This window comes from Carcharodon carcharias, chromosome 4 (genome assembly GCF_017639515.1).
Source record: "Carcharodon carcharias isolate sCarCar2 chromosome 4, sCarCar2.pri, whole genome shotgun sequence".
Lineage (NCBI taxonomy): Eukaryota > Metazoa > Chordata > Chondrichthyes > Lamniformes > Lamnidae > Carcharodon > Carcharodon carcharias.
Window position 1 is genome coordinate 201,674,233 of NC_054470.1, and position 25,831 is coordinate 201,700,063.

At 44.9% G+C, this 25,831-nt stretch overlaps 1 protein-coding gene across 1 annotated transcript in view; it reads right to left on the bottom strand.

The window, feature by feature from the left end:
- The window catches only part of LOC121276834 (UDP-glucuronosyltransferase 3A1-like), an 88,833-nt gene that overhangs the window by 50,397 nt on the left and 12,605 nt on the right, over nucleotides 1-25,831 (bottom strand). Inside the window, exons 3-4 of the mRNA XM_041185378.1 lie at nucleotides 19,616-19,717; nucleotides 9,783-9,903 (exon numbers count right to left, since the gene is read on the bottom strand). Coding sequence (XP_041041312.1) covers nucleotides 9,783-9,903; nucleotides 19,616-19,717 — 223 coding nt within the window. The remainder of the gene's footprint in view (nucleotides 1-9,782; nucleotides 9,904-19,615; nucleotides 19,718-25,831) is intronic.

Genomic DNA, 25,831 nt, shown 5'->3' on the forward strand with positions numbered 1-25,831 from the left:
TAGAGAATAGCAGCGCCTGTGTATATTCTAGAGAATAGCAGCGCCTGTGTATATTCTAGAGAATAGCAGCGCCTGTGTATATTCTAGAGAATAGCAGCGCCTGTGTATATTCTAGAGAATAGCAGCGCCTGTGTATATTCTAGAGAATAGCAGCGCCTGTGTATATTCTAGAGAATAGCAGCGCCTGTGTATATTCTAGAGAATAGCAGCGCCTGTGTATATTCTAGAGAATAGCAGCGCCTGTGTATATTCTAGAGAATAGCAGCGCCTGTGTATATTCTAGAGAATAGCAGCGCCTGTGTATATTCTAGAGAATAGCAGCGCCTGTGTATATTCTAGAGAATAGCAGCGCCTGTGTATATTCTAGAGAATAGCAGCGCCTGTGTATATTCTAGAGAATAGCAGCGCCTGTGTATATTCTAGAGAATAGCAGCGCCTGTGTATATTCTAGAGAATAGCTGCGCCTGTGTATATTCTAGAGAATAGCAGCGCCTGTGTATATTCTAGAGAATAGCAGCCCCTGTGTATATTCTAGAGAATAGCAGCGCCTGTGTATATTCTAGAGAATAGCAGCGCCTGTGTATATTCTAGAGAATAGCAGCGCCTGTGTATATTCTAGAGAATAGCAGCGCCTGTGTATATTCTAGAGAATAGCAGCGCCTGTGTATATTCTAGAGAATAGCAGCGCCTGTGTATATTCTAGAGAATAGCAGCGCCTGTGTATATTCTAGAGAATAGCAGCGCCTGTGTATATTCTAGAGAATAGCAGCGCCTGTGTATATTCTAGAGAATAGCAGCGCCTGTGTATATTCTAGAGAATAGCAGCGCCTGTGTATATTCTAGAGAATAGCAGCGCCTGTGTATATTCTAGAGAATAGCAGCGCCTGTGTATATTCTAGAGAATAGCAGCGCCTGTGTATATTCTAGAGAATAGCAGCGCCTGTGTATATTATAGAGAATAGCAGTCCGTGTGTATATTATAGAGAATAGCAGCCCTTGTGTGTATCATAGAGAATAGCAGCGCCTGTGTATATTATAGAGAATATCAGCTCCTGTGTATACTATAGAGAATAGCATCTCCTGTGTATATTATAGAGAATAGCAGCCCCTGTGTATATTCTAGAGAATAGCAGCGCCTGTGTATATCATAGAGAATAGCAGCCCCTGTGGAAATTATAGAGAATAGCAGCACCTGTGTATATCATAGAGAATAGCAGCACCTGTGTATATCATAGAGAATAGCAGCACCTGTGTATATCATAGAGAATAGCAGTCCCTGTGTATATTATAGAGAATAGCAGCGCCTGTGTATATTATAGAGAATAGCAGCGCCTGTGTATATTATAGAGAATAGCAGCGCCTGTGTATATTATAGAGAATAGCAGCGCCTGTGTATGTCATAGAGAATAGCAGTCCCTGTGTATATCATAGAAAATAGCATCCCCTGTGTATACTATAGAGAATAGCAGCCCCTGTGTATATTATAGAGAATAGCAGCTCCTGTGTATATTCTAGAGAATAGCAGCCCCTGTGTATGTTCTAGAGAATAGCAGCTCCTGTGTATATTATAGAGAATAGCAGCGCCTGTGTATATTATAGAGAATAGCAGCGCCATGTATATTATAGAGAATAGCAGCGCCTGTGTATATTATAGAGAATAGCAGTCCCTGTGTATATTATAGAGAATAGCAGCGCCTGTGTATATTATAGAGAATAGCAGCGCCTGTGTATATTATAGAGAATAGCAGCGCCTGTGTATATCATAGTGAATAGCAGACCCTGTGTATATTATAGAGAATAGCAGCGCCTGTGTATATCATAGAGTATAGCAGCCCCTGTGTATATTCTAGAGAATAGCAGCGCCTGTGTATATTCTAGAGAATAGCTGCGCCTGTGTATATTCTAGAGAATAGCAGCGCCTGTGTATATTCTAGAGAATAGCAGCGCCTGTGTATATTCTAGAGAATAGCAGCGCCTGTGTATATTCTAGAGAATAGCAGCGCCTGTGTATATTGTAGAGAAAAGCAGCCCGTGTGTATATGATACAGAATAGCAGCCCCTGTGTATATTATAGAGAATAGCAGTCCCTGTGTATATTATTGAGAATAGCAGCGCCTGTGTATGTTATAGAGAATAGCAGTCATAGTGTATATTCTAGAGAATAGCAGTCACAGTGTATATTCTAGAGAATAGCAGTCACAGTGTATATTCTAGAGAATAGCAGTCACAGTGTATATTCTAGAGAATAGCAGTCACAGTGTATATTCTAGAGAATAGCAGTCACAGTGTATATTCTAGAGAATAGCAGCCCCTGTGTTTATTCTAGAGAATAGCAGCTCCTGTGTATATTCTAGAGAATAGCAGCTCCTGTGTATATTCCAGAGAATAACAGCTCCTGTGTATATTATAGAGAATAGCAGCACCTGTGTATATTACAGAGAATAGCAGCGCCTGTGTATATCATAGAGAATAGCAGCCGCTGTGTATATTATAGAAAATAGCATCCCCTGTGTATACTATAGAGAATAGCAGCCCCTGTGTATATTATAGAGAATAGCAGCTCCTGTGTATATTCTAGAGAATAGCAGCCCCGGTGTATGTTCTAGAGAATAGCAGCTCCTGTGTATATTCTAGAGAATAGCAGCGCCTGTGTATATTATAGAGAATAGCAGCGCCTGTGTATATTATAGAGAATAGCAGCGCCTGTGTATATTATAGAGAATAGCAGCGCCTGTGTATATTCTAGAGAATAGCAGCGCCTGTGTATATCATAGAGAATAGCAGTCCCTGTGTATATCATAGAGAATAGCAGACCGTGTATATTATAGAGAATAGCAGCGCCTGTGTATATTATAGAGAATAGCAGCGCCTGTGTATATTATAGAGAATTGGCAGCGCCTGTGTATATTATAGAGAATAGCAGCGCCTGTGTATATCATAGAGAATAGCAGCCCCTGTGTATATTCTAGAGAATAGCAGCGCCTGTGTATATCATAGAGAATAGCAGCCCCTGTGTATATTCTAGAGAATAGCAGCGCCTGGGTATATCATAGAGTATAGCAGCACCTGTGTATATTCTAGAGAATAGCAGCGCCTGTGTATATTCTAGAGAATAGCAGCGCCTGTGTATATTCTAGACAATAGCAGCGCCTGTGTATATTCTAGACAATAGCAGCGCCTGTGTATATTCTAGACAATAGCAGCGCCTGTGTATATTCTAGAGAATAGCAGCGCCTGTGTATATTCTACAGAATAGCAGCTCCTGTGTATATTCCAGAGAATAACAGCTCCTGTGTATATTATAGAGAATAGCAGCACCTGTGTATATTATAGAGAATAGCAGCGCCTGTGTATATCATAGAGAATAGCAGCGCCAGTGTATACTATAGAGAATAGCAGCCGCTGTGTATATTATAGAGAATAGCATCCCCTGTGTATACTATAGAGAATAGCAGCCCCTGTGTATACTATAGAGAATAGCAGCCCCTGTGTATATTATAGAGAATAGCAGCTCCTGTGTACATTCTAGAGAATAGCAGCCCCTGTGTATGTTCTAGAGAATAGCAGCTCCTGTGTATATTATAGAGAATAGCAGCGCCTGTGTATATTATAGAGAATAGCAGCGCTTTGTATATTATAGAGAATAGCAGCGCCTGTGTATATTATAGAGAATAGCAGTCCCTGTGTATATTATAGAGAATAGCAGCGCCTGTGTATATTATAGAGAATAGCAGCGCCTGTGTATATCATAGAGAATAGCAGCCCCTGTGTATATTATAGAGAATAGCAGCGCCTGTGTATATTATAGAGTATAGCAGCCCCTGTGTATATTCTAGAGAATAGCAGCGCCTGTGTATCTTCTAGAGAATAGCAGCGCCTGTGTATATTCTAGAGAATAGCAGCGCCTGTGTATATTCTAGAGAATAGCAGCGCCTGTGTATATTATAGAGAATAGCAGTCCGTGTGTATATTATACAGAATAGCAGCCCCTGTGTGTATCATAGAGAATAGCAGCGCCTGTGTATATTATAGATAATATCAGCGCCTGTGTATATTATAGAGAATAGCAGCTCCTGTGTATATTGTAGAGAATAGCAGCGCCTGTGTATATTCTAGAGAATAGCAGCGCCTGTGTATACTATAGAGAATAGCAGCGCCTGTGTATATTATAGAGAATAGCAGTCCCTGTGTATATTATAGAGAATAGCAGCGCCTGTGTATATTATAGAGAATAGCAGCACCTGTGTATATCATAGCGAATAGCAGTCCCTGTGTATAATATAGAGAATAGCAGCCCCTGTGGATATTCCAGACAATAGCAGCCCCTGTGGATATTCCAGACAATAGCAGCGCCTGTGTATATTCTAGAGAATAGAAGCCCCTGTGTATATTCTAGAGAATAGCAGCGCCTGTGTATATTCTAGAGAATAGCAGCGCCTGTGTATATTCTAGAGAATAGCAGCGCCTGTGTATATTCTAGAGAATAGCAGCGCCTGTGTATATTCTAGAGAATAGCAGCGCCTGTGTATATTATAGAGAATAGCAGTCCGTGTGTATATTATAGAGAATAGCAGCCTCTGTGTGTATCATAGAGAATAGCAGCGCCTGTGTATATTATAGAGAATATCAGCTCCTGTGTATACTATAGAGAATAGCATCTCCTGTGTATATTATAGAGAATAGCAGCCCCTGTGTATATTCTAGAGAATAGCAGCGCCTGTGTATATCATAGAGAATAGCAGCCCCTGTGGAAATTATAGAGAATAGCAGCACCTGTGTATATCATAGAGAATAGCAGCACCTGTGTATATCATAGAGAATAGCAGCGCCTGTGTATATTATAGAGAATAGCAGCGCCTGTGTATATCATAGTGAATAGCAGACCCTGTGTATATTATAGAGAATAGCAGCGCCTGTGTATATCATAGAGTATAGCAGCCCCTGTGTATATTCTAGAGAATAGCAGCGCCTGTGTATATTCTAGAGAATAGCTGCGCCTGTGTATATTCTAGAGAATAGCAGCGCCTGTGTATATTATAGAGAATAGCAGCGCCTGTGTATATTCTAGAGAATAGCAGCGCCTGTGTATATTCTAGAGAATAGCAGCGCCTGTGTATATTCTAGAGAATAGCAGCGCCTGTGTATATTATAGAGAATAGCAGCGCCTGTGTATATTATAGAGAATAGCAGCGCCTGTGTATATTCTAGAGAATAGCAGCGCCTGTGTATATCATAGAGAATAGCAGTCCCTGTGTATATCATAGAGAATAGCAGCCCGTGTATATTATAGAGAATAGCAGCGCCTGTGTATATTATAGAGAATAGCAGCGCCTGTGTATATTATAGAGAATTGGCAGCGCCTGTGTATATTATAGAGAATAGCAGCGCCTGTGTATATCATAGAGAATAGCAGCCCCTGTGTATATTCTAGAGAATAGCAGCGCCTGTGTATATCATAGAGAATAGCAGCCCCTGTGTATATTCTAGAGAATAGCAGCCCCTGGGTATATCATAGAGTATAGCAGCACCTGTGTATATTCTAGAGAATAGCAGCGCCTGTGTATATTCTAGAGAATAGCAGCGCCTGTGTATATTCTAGACAATAGCAGCGCCTGTGTATATTCTAGACAATAGCAGCGCCTGTGTATATTCTAGACAATAGCAGCGCCTGTGTATATTCTAGAGAATAGCAGCGCCTGTGTATATTCTACAGAATAGCAGCTCCTGTGTATATTCCAGAGAATAACAGCTCCTGTGTATATTATAGAGAATAGCAGCACCTGTGTATATTATAGAGAATAGCAGCGCCTGTGTATATCATAGAGAATAGCAGCGCCAGTGTATACTATAGAGAATAGCAGCCGCTGTGTATATTATAGAGAATAGCATCCCCTGTGTATACTATAGAGAATAGCAGCCCCTGTGTATACTATAGAGAATAGCAGCCCCTGTGTATATTATAGAGAATAGCAGCTCCTGTGTACATTCTAGAGAATAGCAGCCCCTGTGTATGTTCTAGAGAATAGCAGCTCCTGTGTATATTATAGAGAATAGCAGCGCCTGTGTATTTTATAGAGAATAGCAGCGCTTTGTATATTATAGAGAATAGCAGCCCCTGTGTATATTATAGAGAATAGCAGTCCCTGTGTATATTATAGAGAATAGCAGCGCCTGTGTATATTATAGAGAATAGCAGCGCCTGTGTATATCATAGAGAATAGCAGCCCCTGTGTATATTATAGAGAATAGCAGCGCCTGTGTATATTATAGAGTATAGCAGCCCCTGTGTATATTCTAGAGAATAGCAGCGCCTGTGTATATTCTAGAGAATAGCAGCGCCTGTGTATATTATAGAGAATAGCAGTCCGTGTGTATATTATACAGAATAGCAGCCCCTGTGTGTATCATAGAGAATAGCAGCGCCTGTGTATATTATAGATAATATCAGCGCCTGTGTATATTATAGAGAATAGCAGCTCCTGTGTATATTGTAGAGAATAGCAGCGCCTGTGTATATTCTAGAGAATAGCAGCGCCTGTGTATATTATAGAGAATAGCAGCGCCTGTGTATATTATAGAGAATAGCAGTCCCTGTGTATATTATAGAGAATAGCAGCGCCTGTGTATATTATAGAGAATAGCAGCACCTGTGTATATCATAGCGAATAGCAGTCCCTGTGTATAATATAGAGAATAGCAGCCCCTGTGGATATTCCAGACAATAGCAGCCCCTGTGGATATTCCAGACAATAGCAGCGCCTGTGTATATTCTAGAGAATAGAAGCCCCTGTGTATATTCTAGAGAATAGCAGCGCCTGTGTATATTCTAGAGAATAGCAGCGCCTGTGTATATTCTAGAGAATAGCAGCGCCTGTGTATATTCTAGAGAATAGCAGCGCCTGTGTATATTATAGAGAATAGCAGTCCGTGTGTATATTATAGAGAATAGCAGCCTCTGTGTGTATCATAGAGAATAGCAGCGCCTGTGTATATTATAGAGAATATCAGCTCCTGTGTATACTATAGAGAATAGCATCTCCTGTGTATATTATAGAGAATAGCAGCCCCTGTGTATATTCTAGAGAATAGCAGCGCCTGTGTATATCATAGAGAATAGCAGCCCCTGTGGAAATTATAGAGAATAGCAGCACCTGTGTATATCATAGAGAATAGCAGCACCTGTGTATATCATAGAGAATAGCAGCACCTGTGTATATCATAGAGAATAGCAGTCCCTGTGTATATTATAGAGAATAGCAGCGCCTGTGTATATTATAGAGAATAGCAGCGCCTGTGTATATTATAGAGAATAGCAGCGCCTGTGTATATTATAGAGAATAGCAGCGCCTGTGTATATCATAGAGAATAGCAGTCCCTGTGTATATTATAGAGAATAGCAGCGCCTGTGTATATTATAGAGAATAGCAGCGCCTGTGTATATTATAGAGAATAGCAGCCCCTGTGTATATCATAGAGAATAGCAATCCCTGTGTATATCATAGAGAATAGCAGTCCCTGTGTATATTATAGAGAATAGCAGTGCCTGTGTATATTCTAGAGAATAGCAGCGCCTGTGTATATCATAGAGAATAGCAGCGCCTGTGTATATTATAGAGAATAGCTGCGCCTGTGTATATTATAGAGAATAGCAGCGCCTGTGTATATCATAGAGAATAGCAGCGCCTGTGTATATCATAGAGAATAGCAGCGCCTGTGTATATCATAGAGAATAGCAGCGCCTGTGTATATTGTAGAGAAAAGCAGCCCGTGTGTATATTATAGAGAATAGCAGCCCCTGTGTATATTATAGAGAATAGCAGTCCCTGTGTATATTATTGAGAATAGCAGCGCCTGTGTATGTTATAGAGAATAGCAGTCACAGTGTATATTCTAGAGAATAGCAGTCACAGTGTATATTCTAGAGAATAGCAGTCACAGTGTATATTCTAGAGAATAGCAGTCACAGTGTATATTCTAGAGAATAGCAGTCACAGTGTATATTCTAGAGAATAGCAGTCACAGTGTATATTCTAGAGAATAGCAGTCACAGTGTATATTCTAGAGAATAGCAGTCACAGTGTATATTCTAGAGAATAGCAGTCACAGTGTATATTCTAGAGAATAGCAGCCCCTGTGTATATTCTAGAGAATAGCAGCTCCTGTGTATATTCCAGAGAATAACAGCTCCTGTGTATATTATAGAGAAAAGCAGCGCCTGTGTATATCATAGAGAATAGCAGCCGCTGTGTATATCATAGAAAATAGCATCCCCTGTGTATACTATAGAGAATAGCAGCCCCTGTGTATACTATAGAGAATAGCAGCCCCTGTGTATATTATAGAGAATAGCAGCTCCTGTGTATATTCTAGAGAATAGCAGCCCCTGTGTATGTTCTAGAGAATAGCAGCTCCTGTGTATATTATAGAGAATAGCAGCGCCTGTGTATATTATAGAGAATAGCAGCGCCATGTATATTATAGAGAATAGCAGCGCCTGTGTATATTATAGAGAATAGCAGTCCCTGTGTATATTATAGAGAATAGCAGCGCCTGTGTATATTATAGAGAATAGCAGCGCCTGTGTATATTATAGAGAATAGCAGCGCCTGTGTATATCATAGAGAATAGCAGACCCTGTGTATATTATAGAGAATAGCAGCGCCTGTGTATATCATAGAGTATAGCAGCCCCTGTGTATATTCTAGAGAATAGCAGCGCCTGTGTATATTCTAGAGAATAGCTGCGCCTGTGTATATTCTAGAGAATAGCAGCGCCTGTGTATATTCTAGAGAATAGCAGCGCCTGTGTATATTCTAGAGAATAGCAGCGCCTGTGTATATTCTAGAGAATAGCAGCGCCTGTGTATATTCTAGAGAATAGCAGCGCCTGTGTATATTCTAGAGAATAGCAGCGCCTGTGTATATTCTAGAGAATAGCAGCGCCTGTGTATATTATAGAGAATAGCAGTCCGTGTGTATATTATAGAGAAGAGCAGCCCCTGTGTGTATCATAGAGAATAGCAGCGCCTGTGTATATTATAGAGAATATCAGCGCCTGTGTATATTATAGAGAATAGCAGCACCTGTGGAAATTATAGAGAATAGCAGCACCTGTGTATATCATAGAGAATAGCAGCACCTGTGTATATCATAGAGAATAGCAGCACCTGTGTATATCATAGAGAATAGCAGTCCCTGTGTATATTCTAGAGAATAGCAGCGCCTGTGTATATTATAGAGAATAGCAGCTCCTGTGTATATTATAGAGAATAGCAGCGCCTGTGTATATTATAGAGAATAGCAGCACCTGTGTATATCATAGAGAATAGCAGCACCTGTGTATATCATAGAGAATAGCAGCACCTGTGTATATTGTAGAGAAAAGCAGCCCGTGTGTATATTATAGAGAATAGCAGTCCCTGTGTATATTATTGAGAATAGCAGCGCCTGTGTATATCATAGAGAATAGCAGCGCCTGTGTATATCATAGAGAATAGCAGCGCCTGTGTATATCATAGAGAATAGCAGCGCCTGTGTATATCATAGAGAATAGCAGCGCCTGTGTATATTATAGAGGGCAGCAGCTCCTGTGTATATTCTAGAGAATAGCAGCCCCTGTGTATATTGTAGAGAATAGCAACGCCTGTGTATATTCTAGAGAATAGCAGCGCCTGTGTATATTATAGAGAGCAGCAGCTGCTGTGTATATTCTAGAGAATAGCAGCGCCTGTGTATATTATAGAGAGCAGCAGCTGCTGTGTATATTATAAATAACAATCATACCTCCCCTGAAGGAACAAGCTTTGCTGCTCCAGGAACCATTTGTTGTAGCTGGACAGGTATTCATCGTCCGCAGACCATGCTGTAACTCGGTAACTGTTGTTTCTCCCAACATAGTTTATGCCTGTCGTGATCAGAAAAATGCAGAGTCTGTTTAACAGCAGAAGTCTGACAGCAGGGACAGGTGTTCCTGAGCCCAGCCTCTCCAATGCCAATGAGAAAGCCTGGGGCCACCACCCCTAATGTGGAAGATAAGACCAGTGCCCAGTACAATATCTGCCCGACCATGGTCACTTCAGATGTGATGGATGGATATCAGTGGGGAGGGCACTTGGCACAGCTCAGGCAGCCCTTTCCACGTCTAACTCTGCCTCTTCCTCAGCCAGAGAATTACCTCTGGAAATCAGAGTAATGAGTGGAGGGCAGTGAAACTAAAGTACCAGCGGAGGAAAAGAAAACTCACCAAGACGGGGCCTCAGGATCCGAGGGAAGCGACCAGTTGGAGCCAAAACTGGCTCAGAAGCAGCAAGCAATAGATTTTGTTGAACGGGACCTTTTGTGACTGGAAGGCTGATTCCAGTGGGGCACAACGGGCTTCAATACTGGGACTCTTGCTGTCTGTAACATGTTTCAATTATTTATGTTTGAATGTAGGGGGCGTGATTAAGAAATTAGCAGACGATCGAGAAACTGACTGCAATGTTGATGGTGAGGAGGTTAGCTGCAGACTGCAGGGAGGTATTAATGGACTGGTCAGGTGGGCAGAAAGGTGCTAAATGGAATTCAATGTGCAGAAGGGTAAGAGAGAGACAGAGAGAGACTACAGTGAGCTTGCACACGAGCAGGACAGAGACCTCATTGTGAGTGAGACACAGCCAGAGTGAGTGTGGGCATTGGCAATCTGGTGCACAGTGGGAATTCGGTGCAGAGGGGAAGAGAAGCTCTTTGCATTTTTCCTTTGCTATCCAACTTCTTAAATCTTCAGAGAGTGGTCTTGCCCTGCTGCAGCAGCAGAGGCTACAAGGGAGGGAAATGACTGGTAAATAGTGGGTAAGGTCGGCTAAGTATTTACTACTTTTATCACTGATAGTTTAAGGTCTTTTTGTGCTTTATAGTTTGTATATTCTGTAGCAACAAGGATCAGGAAAGAAGGGCCCTAGAGTACTTGATTTAAAAGGTTTAATTTAAAAGGATAAGTCATGACAGGAGAGCTCAAAGCCGTGGTGTGCTCCTCGTGCTCCATGTGGGAAGCCGGGGACATTTCCGGTGCCCGGGACCAGCATGTGTGCAGGAAGTGTGTCCAGCTGCAGCTCCTGGAAACTCGGGTTTCAGAGCTGGAACGGTGGCTGGGGACACTGTGGAGAATCCGCGAGTCTGAGAGCATCATGGACAGCACGTTTAGAGAGGTGGTCACACCGCACATGAAGGGACTTGAGGAAGGAAGGGAATGGGTGACCACCAGGCAGTCCAAGAGAAACAGGCAGGTAGTTCAGGAGTCCCCTGGGGTCCTGCTCGCAAATCTGTATTCCATTTTGGAGGCTGATGAAGGTGCTGGTTCCTCCAGGGAGTGCGGACAGAGCCAATCTTCTGGCACCACAAGCAGCCTGTCTGTAAGGAGGGGAGGAAGAGCAATAGTAATAGGGGATTCTATAGTCAGGGGAACAGATAGGCACCACTGTGGTCGTCAATGTAACTCCAGGATGGTGTGTTGCCTCCCTGGTGTCAGGGTCCGGGATGTCACTGAACGGCTGCAGGATATCCTGAAGGGGGAGGGTGATAAGGCAGAGGTCATGGTACATGTTGGTATCAATGACATAGGGAGAAAGAGGGATGAGGTCTTGCATCAAGAATTCAGGGAGTTAGGCAGTAGACTAAAAAGCAAGGCCTCTCGGGTTGTAATCTTTGGATTACTCCCAGTGCCACGTGCTAGCGAGCTCAGAAATAGGAGAATAGCACAGATGAATATGTGGCTTAAGAGTTGGTGCAGGAGGGAGGGTTTTAGATTCCTGGATCACTGGGACCGGTTCAGGGGAAGGTGGGACCTGAACAAGCGGGATGGTCTACATCTGAACCAGAGCAGGACTAACATCTTTGCGGGCGGGTTTGCTAGTGCTGTTTGGAGGAGTTTAAACTAATTCAGCAGGGGGAGGGGACACAGAATGTTAGCAGAATAGGGGCACATCATAATACGGTAAAACAGTCAAGTCAGAGGGAGTACAGCTGCATTAAAGTTTCAAGGGGAGTAAGGCAAGGCTGGATGGCCTCTACTTTAATGCCAGGAGTATTACAGGTAAAACGGATGAGTTAAGGGTGAGGATTGACACGTGGAATTGTGATATAGTAGCCATTACTGAGACGTGGTTAAGGGAAGGGCAGGATTGGCAGCTCAATATTCCAGGATATAGAATCTTCAGGTGAGACAGGGGAGGGGGTAAAAGAGGAGGAGGCATTGCATTATTAGTTAAGGAGTCAGTTACTGCAGTAAGGGGAGATGATATCTTGGAGGGGGCATCAAATAAAGCTTTGTGGGTAGAACTTGGGAATAAAAAAGGGGCACATTGTTAGGTGTTTATTATAGACCCCCAGATAGTCAGCAGGAAATTGAGGAGCAAATATGTGCACAATTTACAGAGGTGTGTAAAAACAATAACAATAGGGTAATTATATTAGGTGATTTCAACTTTCCCAACATTAATTGGGATAGACATAGTGTTACGGGCTTGGATGGAGTGGATTTCTTGAAATGTGAACAGGAGAGCTTTTTAGGTTAATATGTAGAGGGTCCAACAAGGGACAGCGCAGTGCTGGACCTAATTCTGGGGAATGAAGCCGGACAGGTGACTGAGCTGGTGGTGGGGGAGCATTTTAGTGATAGTGACCACAACATGGTACAGTTTAAGTTTGTTATGGACAAAGAAATCAACAAATTGTAAAAAAATGTTTAGGTTGGGGGAGAGTGGATTTTAGTAAAATAAGGCAGGATCTGGCCAAGTTAGACTGGGAACAGTTACTTGTGGGGAAATCTACAGAGGAGCAGTTGGGGACATTCAAAAAGGAAAAGGGGAGGGTACAGGCTCAACATGTTCCCTCTAGGATGATAGGAAGGAGTAACAAGCCCAGAGAATCATGGATGACCAGAGATATTCAGGATACGATGAGAAGGAAAAGAGAGGCTTTTAGCAGGTACAAGGGAAGCAAATCAGTGGAGGCATTAGTGGAGTACAGAAAGTGCAGGGTGGAGCTTAAGAAAGCAATTAGGAGAGCAAAGAGGGGATATAAGAAAGCTCTGGCTGGTAAAAGTAGGGAAGATCCTAAGATATTCTAAAAGTATATCAATGGGAAGAGGATAACCAGGGAAAGAGTAGGGCCCATAAGGGACCAAGGGGGCAATCTATGGGTGGAGCCAGACGACATCGCTAGAGTGTTGAATGAATACTTCACGTCCATCTTCATCCAAGAGAATGAGGATGAAGGTATCGAACTCAGGGAGAGAGACTGCGAGGTTCTTAAGCAAATTGATACAGGGAGTGACAAGGTATTGGAGGTGTTGGCAGGCTTAAAAGTGGACAAATTTCCAGATGATTTGTGTCCCAGACTGCTAAGGGAGGCAAGGGAGGAGATTGCAGGGGCTCTGACCCAAATTTTTAATTCCTCTCTGGCAACAGGGGAGGTGTCAGAGGACTGGAGAACAGCTAATGTGGTTCCGCTATTTAAGAAGGGTTGTAGAGATAAGCAAGGGAACTACAGGCCAGTGAGTCTCACGTCAGTGGTAGAGAAACTACTGGAGAGAATTATGAAGGAGAGTATCTATCTCCACTTGGAGAGGCAATTGATCAGGGATAGTCAGCATGGCTTTGTCAGAGGGAGGTCATGCCTAACAAATGTGATTGAATGTTTTGAGGAGATGACCAGGTGTGTAGATGAGGGTAGTGCAGTTGATGTAGTTTATATGGATTTCAGCAAAGCCTTTGACAAGGTCCCACATGGGAGACTTATAAAGAAAGCAAATGCACATGGGATACAGGGTAAATTGATAAGGTGGATTCAAAATTGGCTTAGTTGTAGGAGGCAGAGGGTGATGACAGAAGGATGCTTTAGTGACTGGAAGCCAGTGTCCAGTGGCGTACCACAGGGATCTGTGCTGGGTCCCCTATTATTCGTCATTTATATAAACGACATAGATGACTATGTGGGGGATAGGATTAGTAAGTTTGCGGATGACACAAAGATTGGCCGGGTGGTTAACAGTGAGGTTGAGTGTCTTGGGCTACAGGAAGATATAGACGGGATGGTCAAATAGGCAGATAAGTGGCAGATGGAATTTAACCCTGAAAAGTGTGAGGTGATACACTTTGGAAGGTGTAATTTGACAAGGAAGTATTCAATGAATGGCATGACACTAGGAAGTTCTGAGGAACAAAGGGACCTTGGCGTGTGTGTCCATAGATCTCTGAAGGCGGAGGGGCATGTTAGTGGGGTGGTGAAAAAAGCATATGGGACACTTGCCTTTATCAATCGAGGCATAGATTACAAAAGTAGGGAGGTCATGTTGGAGTTGTATAGAACCTTGGTGAGGCCACAGCTGGAGTACTGTGTGCAGTTCTGGTCACCACATTATAGGAAGGATGTGATTGCACTGGAGGGAGAGCAGAGGAGATTCACCAGGATGTTGCCTGGGATGAAACATTTAAGTTTTGAAGAGAGGTTGGATAGACTTGGGTTGTTTTCATTGGAGCAGAGAAGACTGAGGGGTGACCTGATCGAGGTGTACAAGATTATGAGGGGCATGGACAGGGTGGATAGGGAGCAGCTGTTCCCCTTAGTTGAAGGGTCAGTCACAAGGGGGCATAAGTTCAAGGTGAGGGGCAGGAGGTTTAGGGGGATGTGAGGAAAATCTTTTTTACCCAGAGGGTGGTGACGGTCTGGAAGGCGCTGCCTGGGAGGGTGGTGGAGGCGGGTTGCCTCACATCCTTTAAAAAGTACCTGGATGAGCACTTGGCACATCATAACATTCAAGGCTATGGGCCAAGTGCTGGTAAATGGGATTAGGTAGGTAGGTCAGGTGTTTCTCACGTGTTGGTGCAGACTCAATGGGCTGAAGGGCCTCTTCTGCACTGTGTGATTCTGTGGTGGAGTCAGATGTGTGGGTCATAGACAAAGGTCCCTCAGCCCTTTGAAGATGCGCGTGTCCAGCACCTTCCAAAGTCGCCTTATCCCATTTCCCAGCACTATCCCCAAGGCCTTGTATACCAGGGCATTGCAACGACACATCCAAATACTTATGACATGTTAGGAGGGTTTCTGCATCCACCACCCTTTCAGGCTGTGCCCCCCACATTACTGTGTGCAAGAGTTCCTCATCGCCTCACCCATCAGCCTCCTGCCCCTTACCTTAAATCAATCCCACCAGGTTACTCATCCCTCCGCCAAGGGGAAAAGTTCCTTTCTGTCCACCCTATCTATGCCCCTCATAATTGCATAAACCTCAATCATGTCCCCCCTCAATCTCCTCTGCTCCAGGGGAAATAACCCCAGTCTATCCAATCTCTCCTCATAAGTCAAACTCTCCAGGCCAGCCAACATCCTGGTAAACACCTCTGCACTCTCTCCACTGCAATCACATCCCTCCCATAAAGCGCATTTCAGAACTGCACACAGCCTAGGCAGGATTTTCTGCAGTTGGAACATTACCTCCCTGCTCCAATATCCTATTCCTTGGCCAACAAAGGCAAGTATGGCATTTACCTTCCTAAACACCTAATGTACCTGTCCCATTACCTTAAAGGACCAGTCAAGGTCCCTCTGATCCTCATTACTTCCCACGGCCCTAGCGTTCCTTGTGTGTTCCCGTGTCTTGTTTGTCCCGCCCAAGGGCTTCCCCTCACAATTATCCACATTAATTTCCATTTGGCACTCATCAGCCCATCTGACCAGCCCGTCTATATCCTCCTAATGTAAGGCTCTCCTCCTCACTATTTACCATCCCACCAATGTTCATGTCCATTGGTTCTGAGCGCATAATGAGCCAGGGGGAAAGGGATCAAGTGTGTCACTGTGTGCACACTAACTGATCCACTGTCCTTGTTGTTCATTTCAGCATCATCAGAGCCTGGCCAGGAGGAGGAGCAGCAGATGCCCCCTCTTACACCTGAGGGTCCTCAAGTGTCACCAGTGTCACACCATTTCTGTGAGGCAGGCAACAGCGCAGATACCAGCACCTCAGTGGGCACTGCAACATTGGTTAGTGACCCGAGGCACAGCAGTGAGGGCACTTCACATTCGCTGGAGGAGCTGGCAGAGACAGAGAGTGCCCATGGCGCCAGCAGTCAGAGGACTGCAGGGGACCAGGCACATGCTCAGTCGGTGCCTGACGATGTGCCTCTGGAGTCGTCCGCGACTCAGCAAGCACAGGAAATGCAGCCGAGTGTGCAGGAGCATCTGGAGGAGATACATGAGGCTATGCTTGGCTTGGTGTCCATTCTGGAGGAGTCTACGCAGAGCGTCAGTGATGCAATGAGCCTCATGGCTGAACATCAGGCTTCCTCCATGGAGAGAGTGGCGACTCTTGGGGAGAGGCTCTTCCAGGAGAACAATCCTCCTGGGGTTGCGCTCGGACCTGCAAGCCCTCACAGTGGCATTGAACTCAGCTGGTCAGTGCCAGTGTGGGAGATGGTCTGGGCTTCAAGCTTCCCAGCTCGTTGTCCATCCATCGACGGTGAGCAGGGAGGTTGGAAGCGACCTCACGTCGGTGCAGCAGCTGCCTGTCGTATCTGTGGGCTCCTCTCAGGGCGCTATGGATGAGGGCACCAGCTCCTCCGCCCCTCACACAGTGACCGTATCATCCGGTGAGGCTGTGGTGACTGGGGAGATGCCAGCTGTGGAACTGGCAGCTCCCTCCCAGGCGGGGCCAGCACAGGCTCCACGGGCCAGAGGACGTCTGCTAAGGTCATCGAGGCCAACAGGACAGCAGTCAGCAGCTGTCTCAGATACCACTCTCAGCGAGGGGGCAGCACCAAGATGTAACACCTGGAAACGGAATCGTAAGGCACCTTCGGCACACAACAGGTCTCTCACTGGTGCTTTTGTGTCAGCCCCAGATTAGGGACTTAGAATTTATTTTTGCTTGCTTGCAGTGTTGTTTTGCAATGATGAGAACACCTGATTTGAAAATTAAGATTCAGAAACGTGACCAGGGCTGAGGGTGGCTGGTTTGTTCTGCCTGTGTATGTTTAAGAAAAACGTCATGAGTGTTTTTTTGGGCATTGAGGTTTATGTCCAAGGCCCTTAGTTTCTGCTGGTGACCTGGCAGATTTTGCACTTAGCTGTTGAGTATGGATGCACCAGGCAAGGCTGGTCCTGCTGATCCATTTGCGTTGTGCTAGCTGAAGGTTCTGGATTAAAGCCTTCTGGGTGTTCCTGGCTCCTTGGTGTAGTCCGGGTCAGTGTTTAGCCCCTCATCATTTCCCTGTGCGTGCTCATCCTCGGACTCACTGCTGGACTCATCATGTGCAGCCGCAGCCACTGCGTCTACATCTTCATCGTCCGCAGCGTCACCTCCCTTTCCAGCACAAGATTGTGCAGAGTGCAGCATGCAACCACTATCACCGAGACACGATCTGGGGGGGTACTGGAGTGCGCCCCCTGAGCAGTCCAGGCATCAGAAGCTCATCTTGAGAAGACCGATGGTTCTCTCCACCACAGCCCTTGTGGTGCACCTCAGACATATTGAGACAGCTGCTTCACCGCCTGTAAACCCTGGCAGCAGGATAGTGGCATCTTCTGCGGCCCCTTCCACCCTGGACTTCCTGTTGGCCCTGCGCCCCTTGTGCCTGCGCCTGTCCTCCCAAAGGTGGCTCCCCTGGAGGCTGAATGTGCACTCCTGGCCTCCTCCCTATTCTAGCCCTTCCTTCCTCCTCAGAGGAGCTGCCTCCAGTGGACATGTCAGATCCCATACCCAGGCTAAGGGGAGGTTTCCAGAAAGCTGCAGGCCCGATAAAGATTCCTGACTGCAGAGTGCTGACCTGAAGGTTCAAAGTACACAAAAAGGTGCTGGAATGCATTCTGAACCAGTGCAGATCACACAGGCAAGTTTGAAATACTTTCACCAAGAAATACTCCAGAAAGCAGACTGACGACCCCACTGAGCCCTCTTTTCCCGCCTGTGGATGAGGTTCATAGAAAAGTCTCTTACCCGCCTGACCGCTGCGCCCATGCGCCAACCCAAAGATCGCACAGGCACCTAAAAATCGCCGTCGATTGACAATGTAAAGGACCTTAACTGAACCGTTAACTAATGGCGGGCACGCATGGAACTTCTTCGCGCACCCGCCCAGTGAAATATCATCATGGCGCATGGTGACATCGGGACACTCGCCTGACATCACTGCGCGTCATTTTACACACATGTGCAGAGCCCACCTCCCCCCATGCGTCAAGCGGAAAACTCTGTCCTATGAGTACCTAGACACAGGGACTAGGAAGGACCCATTTCTATTAGCAGAAGGTCAGTAACCAAGGAAGGTTGAGAGGAAACTGTTCACCCAGGGTGTAGTGGTGATGTAGCTTTCACTGCCTGAAAGGATGGTAGAGAGAGAAACCCTCACTGTCTGCAAAAGCGAATACTCGGAGAGCTATTTAAAGTTCTGTAACCTACAAGGCTCTGAGCCAAGAGCAGGAAAATGGCATTAGGTTAGATAACACTTTTCAGCTGGCATGGGCTCAATGGGTTGAATGGCCTCCTCGTGTGCTCTAAATATTTTACACCTGGGAGTTTCCAGTCCTGCTTATGGTGGGAACCATCGCAGACAGGAACATAACATGCTGGTGCAGACTTGATGGGCCGAAGGGCCTCTTCTGCACTGTGATTCTGTGATAGACTTTGGAGAGAAAATTTGACTTTTGGTGGGACTGGAAAATCCTGCCCTAAGCTTCTATGAAAAGTCGTCAAAAATTTGATCTTTGACCCTGTGATGGGCTGTTCCCCTGACGGTTTACCCCAAATCACATTTCCCAACAGCCTTCCTGAACATGATGGCATTTTGGCATCCAGCCAAATACAGAATCCAGATCCTAATCAAGCTACTAAATGCATTGGGTAGGGGCCTCGAATACCCAAACAGCGGTGAACCAGGAAATGGGAAGAGTCCAAGGAAACGCTCATCCATTCCTGCCTACACTACACAGCATGTGGCAGCCCAATCTGAGTGGAATCATTGGCACAGGAACAGAGGCAGTATACAATAAGCAACTGAGTTCACTAAGAAATAAGAAGAGAAAGTGAGGTAGCAAAGCCTTTAGAGTTCCCAAATCATTAGAAAAAGATCACAAGATTAGCCCAAAATAAAGATGCAAATGAGGGCAAACTTTCTGGGAGCCAAGGCTTGCTGCAAGCTCATAGTAAATTATTTTAGTGTAAGTTTTAACATGCCAAGGGCCAGGACTGGCTGATAGTTGCTGAAGTATAAGGGGCTTTGTAATCAGGGCAGCAGCATAGTAGATATTGTCACAGAACTAGTGATCCAGAGACCCAGTGTAATACTCTGGAGCCCTGGGTTCGAATACCAATGTGACAGAGAGTGAAATTTGAATTCATTAAAAGTCTAATGCTGACCATGAAACCATTGTCAATTGTTGTAAAAACCCATCTGGGTCACTAATGTCCTTTAGGGAAGGAAATCTGCTGTCCTTACCTGGTCTGGCCTACATGTGACTCCAGACCCACAGCAACGTGGCTGACCTTAACTGCCCTCAGAAGAAGAGGTGGCCCAGCCAATGATGCCCACATCCTGTGAATGAATAAAATTACAGAGAATAGATGAGGGAGGGGATAGACCTACCTTTGATTTGAGGGTTGCCAATCTGCACCAGCATGTTCACATCGTGACCACTCTTGTGGAGTAGATGAGAAACTTCATCAAAGAGCAGATAGTGGCTTCCTCCTGCAGATAGAATGAGGGAACAACTTAGAAACGTAGAATCTCAGTCAGCTGCTGGCTCACATCCCTACACACAATATTTCCCTATCTGTGCAGAACATCAAGGCCTCTCCCATCTGCTTTTGACACTGATGGCTGATCAATGTCCTAATGAACCAGCCAGATTAAATCACTTCTCTGCATGGACCACCCCTCCATTCACACCTTTCCTTCGACTCCCACCCCCACACTGCACACCCCTCCCCACCACTCAACCCGCCTCCTCCTCTTTGCCTGGACATTCCTCTCAAGGGTTGGAATATAAAAGCGAGGGAGTTTGACAATAGCTGTATAAGCATCTCCTAATCTGGAGAACTGTGTCAAATTCTGAGCACCCACACGTTTTTATTATTCTTTGATGGGATGTGGGTGTCGCTGACAAGGCCAACATTTGTAGCCCATCCCTAATTGCCCTTGAACTGAGGGGCTTGCTCAGCCATTTCAGAGGGCAGTTAGTCAACCACATGGCTGTGGGTCTGGAGTCACATGTAGGCCAGACCAGGTAAGGATGGCAGATTTCCTTCCCTAAAGGACCTTAGTGAACCAGATGGGTTTTTACCACAATCGATGATAATTTCATGGTCACCATCACTGGGGCTAGTTTTACATTCCAGATTTTATTGAATTTGAATTTCACCAGTTGCCACGATGGGATTTGAAACCACATCTCCAAAGCATTAGCTCCAGTGTCTGAATTACAAGTCCAGTGACATTACCACGACATCGCCCTCATCCCCACACCATGGTCTTGGAAGGGGTATAATGCAGGTTTATCAGAATGGTTCAAGGACACCAAGAGGTCGATTATGAGAGTATTATTACATAAAAATAGACATAACCTCCAATATTCCCAGGGATGCAAAGAGTTATTGTTAAGTTTTTGTGGGATTTTTTCTGCTCGCCAGTGAGTCTGGAATCAGAACCAGACCATTCAGATGAGGTTAGGAAACACTTGTTCACAACTAGAAGAGAGTGAAAGGAATCTGAGCTGCAGGTTTAGCTGCCAATTGGGTGACAGGCTGACTGCTGCCAAATTCCTGCAATGCGCAGTTTTGCAGCACTTCCAGGTTCACACCATGCTGCTTCGGAGCATGGGAAACAGGAGCAGAAGGCCATTTGGCCCGTTTGAGCCTGCCCTGCTATTCGATAGGATTGTGGCTGATCTGACCATATCCTTAAGTCCACTTTCCTGCCTACCTCCCATAATCATTGACTCCCTTGTTGATCAAAAATCAGTCTAACTCAGCCTTGACAACTGAAGGCTCTCCTGGAGGCTTTTCCCTGCCTGGCTGACACTTTGTAACTACAAAGCCTAAAATAGAAATATTTTTATTCAGAGCTTCCTTCTCACTGAGGAGGCTTTAGTCCAATCCACATCCAACAACCTGCTCTGAAAACTCTGCTCATTTTTTGACAGCTGTGACATTTCCCACCACAGCAGCTGAGACAATCTACAACATTCTGAAAAAAGTCAATTCGCCCCTTTTCCCAGTGTTAACAGATCCTTTAAAAAATTCCAAGATCTGGATCCAGATCTGCATCTTCATCAAAAACCAAACAGCTCTTCCTTCAGCCCATCCCCTATCTGTGCACCAAGTTTCATCCAGTACTTTTTGAGATATATTGTTTACAAACAGGCTAACAAACCGGGGCACAAACATTACCTCCAATGGCAGAGGTATATTCGATGATCCAGCTATCACTGCTGTCTGGGGTAGGCAATTAACATTACTTGAAGGAAACATTCCTCCTCGTCTCTGTTCTAAACTGAAGGCCCATTATCAGCTCTAATTATAATTAACCAATTATAATGTGAATGTACATCCAGGCTCCCACATACCATTGTACTGCATTCAAGTGCCGATTAACAATGTACCAGTCTAGCAGCCACATGGAGAGCTGTTACAAACACACTCAATCACTCTGCAGCATTCCGAGTCTAAAAGTGTGATTATTTCAAACTTGTGGGAACCTTTCCAGAAAGAGTTGAGGACAGTAACCTGCTTTTCCTGTTTCTATGACACGATGTGGGTGCACAGGCATGCTGCTGTTGAAATTCTCCAAAAATCAATTGCCATGTGAAACCTTACAATTAACCAACACCATAATAAGCAGCCCATAGCTCCCTGTGCCCCATGGAGATCAAATCAGCGACCCACAGCTCCCTGTGCCCCATGAAGATCAGCTACCCACAGCTCCCTGTGCCCCATGGAGATCAGCTACCCACAGCTCCCTGTGCCCCATGGAGATCAGCTACCCACAGCTCCCTGTGCCCCATGGAGATCAGCTACCCACAGCTCCCTGTGCCCCATGGAGATCAGCTATCCACAGCTCCATGTGCCCCATGGAGATCAAATCAGCTACCCACACATAACCAGCAATGGGCTACCATGGGGATCATGCTTCACACTGGCTCTCTTCAACATATCTGTACCAGCGACCTCCCTCCCACAAAGCTATGGCTCTTCACATACGCTGGCGATTTGGCTTTCCAGGCTAAGGATCTTCGGGAATCGAGAAAACATTCACTGAAGATGTACACTCACCGGAAACCTATTTCAGAAAATGGAGACTTTGAGCGGACACAGCCAAGACTGCTGTTTCAGTGTTCCAGCTGAATAACCTAGAGGCCAGGGAAGATAATGTCCAACCCTGTGGTCCACCACTCAACCATGACCTCATGCCTAAACACCTTGTCATCACTCTTGACAGTCTACTCACATCACTCCACTGGCAATCCCTCCAGAACACTAGAGCCGAGGTCTGGCTAGGTCTATGAGCAGCACATATACATTCTGATGCCACTCTCTGTAGCTTTCTTGTAGTTATCGCCACCCCTGTATCCAAGGAGGATTGGAAGAATATAACCAGAGCCCCAATTTCCATCTTTACTTCCCTCAGTCTCCTCAGATACATTGACAGGACCTGATCAGATGTATCAACTTTAAATACGGTCAGCCACATGGATCCCAAGGTGAATGAAAGGAAAAGGAGATGGCGTGGTTGTGTTAATAAAGGATGAGATCAATACATCAGTGGGAAATGATCTTGGTTCAGAGGATCAAAATGTAGAATCAGTTTGGATGAAGATAAGAAATAGGAAAGGGAAGAAGTCACTGGTGGGAGTAGGGTATTGGCCCCCTGAAAGTAGCTACGCTAAAAGAAAATATAAATCAAGAAATAATGAGGGCTTGTAAGAAAAAACACTGCAATAGTCATGGGCAATTTTAATCTTCATACAAGAACATAAGAAATAGGAACAGGAGTAGTGGTAGACCATTTGGCCCCTCGAGCCTGCTCCGCCATTCAATAAGATCAGGGCTGATCTTCTTGTGTTTCGATTTCCACATTCCCATCTAACCCTGATAATCTTCGATTCCCTTGCCTGACAAGAATCTATCTACCTCTGCCTTAAAAATATTCAATAACCCCGCCTCCACCACCTTCTGAGGCAGAGAGTTACAAAGTCGCACAACCCTCAGAGAAAATTTCTCCTCATCTCTGTCCTAAAAAGGTGCCCCCTAATTTTAAAACAGTGCCCCCTAGTTCTGGACTCACCCACAAGAGGAAACATCCTTTCGACAGCCACCTTGTCAAGGCCGTTCAGGGTCTTGTATACTTCAATCAAATCACCTCTCACTCTTCTAAACTCCAGTGGAAACAAGCCCAGTCTGTCCAAACTTTCCTCATAAGACAACCCACTCCTTCCAGCGATCAATCTAGTAAACCTCCTTTGACCGCCTGCAATGCATTAACATCCTTCCTTAAATAAGGAGACCATAACTACACACAGTATTGGAGGTGCGGTCTCACCAATGCTCTGTATAACTGAAGCATAACATCCTTACTTTTATGGTCAGTCCCTCTCGTAATAAAGGATAGCATTTCATTAGCCTTCTTAATAACTTGCTGTACCTGCGTACCAACTTTTTGTGACTCATGTACTAGAACACCTAGATCCCTCTGCACCTCAGAATTATGCTGCCATTCTCCATTTAAGTAATACTCTGCTTTTGTTTATAGACCGGACAAATCCAACTGGCAAAAGTAGCCTGGTAGAAGAGTTCATAGGGTGTATGAGGAACAGTTTCTTTGAACAATATTTTCTGGAACCAACCAGTGAACTGACTATTTTAGACCTGGTAACGTATAATGAGACAGGGTTAATTAATGACCTCAGAGTAAAGGATATTCTTAGTAAGAGTGACCATAACATGATAGAATTTCACATTCAGTTTGAGGGAGAGAAACTAGAATCTTAAATTTAAATAAAGACAATTACTAGAGGATGAAGACAGGGTTGGCCAGAGTAGAACGGGAAAATAGGTTAAAAGGTAAGACTGTGGGGAAGCAGTGGCATCCATTTAAGGAAGCATTTCATAACTCTCAGACCATAAAACATAGGAGTAGAAATTAGGCCATTTGGCCCATCGAGTCTGCTCCACCATTCAATCATGGCTGATAAGTTTCTCAACCCCATTCTCCTGCCTTCTCCCCGTAACCTTTGATCCCCTTACCAGTCAAGAACATATCTATCTCGGTCTTAAATACACTCAATGACCTGGCCTCCACAGCCTTCTGTGGCAATGAATTCCATGGATTCACCACTCTCTGGCTAAAGAAGTTTCTCCTCATCTCTGTTCTAAAAGGTCTTCCCGTTACTCTGAGGCTGTGCCCTTGGGTCCTAGTCTCTCCTACTAATGGAAACATCTTCCCCACGTCCACTCTATCCATCTCTCAATAAAGATACATTCCATTGAGAAGGAAAGACTCTACCAGCAGGAGGCACTATCTATGGTTAATGATGGAAGTTAGGGATGGATCAAATTGAAAGAAAAGGTGTAGAATGTTGCAAAGATTAGTGGCAGTACCAGGAGATTGGGAAATTTTGAGAAATCAGCAAAGGATGATGAAAAAAAGGGAAAACTTGCAGTTTGAGACAAAATAAGCAAGAAATATCAAAAGAAACTGTAAAAGATTCTACAAGTACATAAAAAGGGGAAAAAAGTAGCCAAATTGGGTATTGGTCCCTTAGAGGGTGAGACTGGGGAATTAATAATAGAAAACAAGGAAATGGCAGAGACTTTGGACAAGTATTGGGCATCTGTCTTCATAGCAGAAGCATAAAAAAGCATTCCAAGCATAATAGAAAATCAAGACACAAAAGAGAGGGAGGAAGGAGTTAGCTTAAGAGGAAAGGTTCGACAGGCTGGGGCTGCATCCATTGCAGTTTAGAAGAATGAGAGGTGATCTTACTGAAACATACAGGATCCTGAGGGGACTTGACAGGGTAGATGGTGAGAGGGTGTTTCCCCTTGTGGGAGAGACTGGAAGTAGGGGGCACAGTTTAAAAATTGGGGATCTCCCATTCAAGATGGAGATGAGGAGAAATGTTTTCTCTCAGAGGGTCTGTGGAATTTTCTCCCCCAGAGAGCAGTGGAGGCTGGGTCAGTTAGTATATTCAAGACTGAGTTAAACAGGTTTTTTGATTGACAAGGGAGTCAAAGGTTATGGGGAAGGCAAACAGGAAAGTGCAGTTAAGGCCACAATCAGGTCAGCCACAATCTTATTGAATGGTGCAAAAGGTTCATGGGGCTGAATGGCCTACTCCTGCTCCTAATTCTTATGATCTTATAACTGGCACCTGGCCAACTACTGCATCCTCATGAGGAAGTGAGAGAGTTGCTACACATCTCGGAGAAAGGAGCTCTGTGACGTGGACTGACATGTGCAGTCACCAGCTCAGATACCGACACAGCATGTACCATAAGAGGGTAGTATAGGTTCAGGGTCTGCACATGGGTGAGTTACCAGCCAGAAGTTGGCTGCAGCCAGGTCAGAGAGAAAGGAGAGTGTGTGTTCTAGCTCGCCAGAGGTGAAATCAGGTGCCACCCAGAGCAGTGGCAATAGCTCCGTGGAGCAGGAACCTGTTATCCTAACTAAGGATGACAATATTCTTGCTCCCACCACCGCTGCCCACCAGCACCCTTGGTGTTGACCATGCCAAGGTGGTGCAGTCAGAGCCAGAGCCATTAGACCCAAAGCTGCTCGAGGTTGTCCTGAATGTCCACCTTCAGT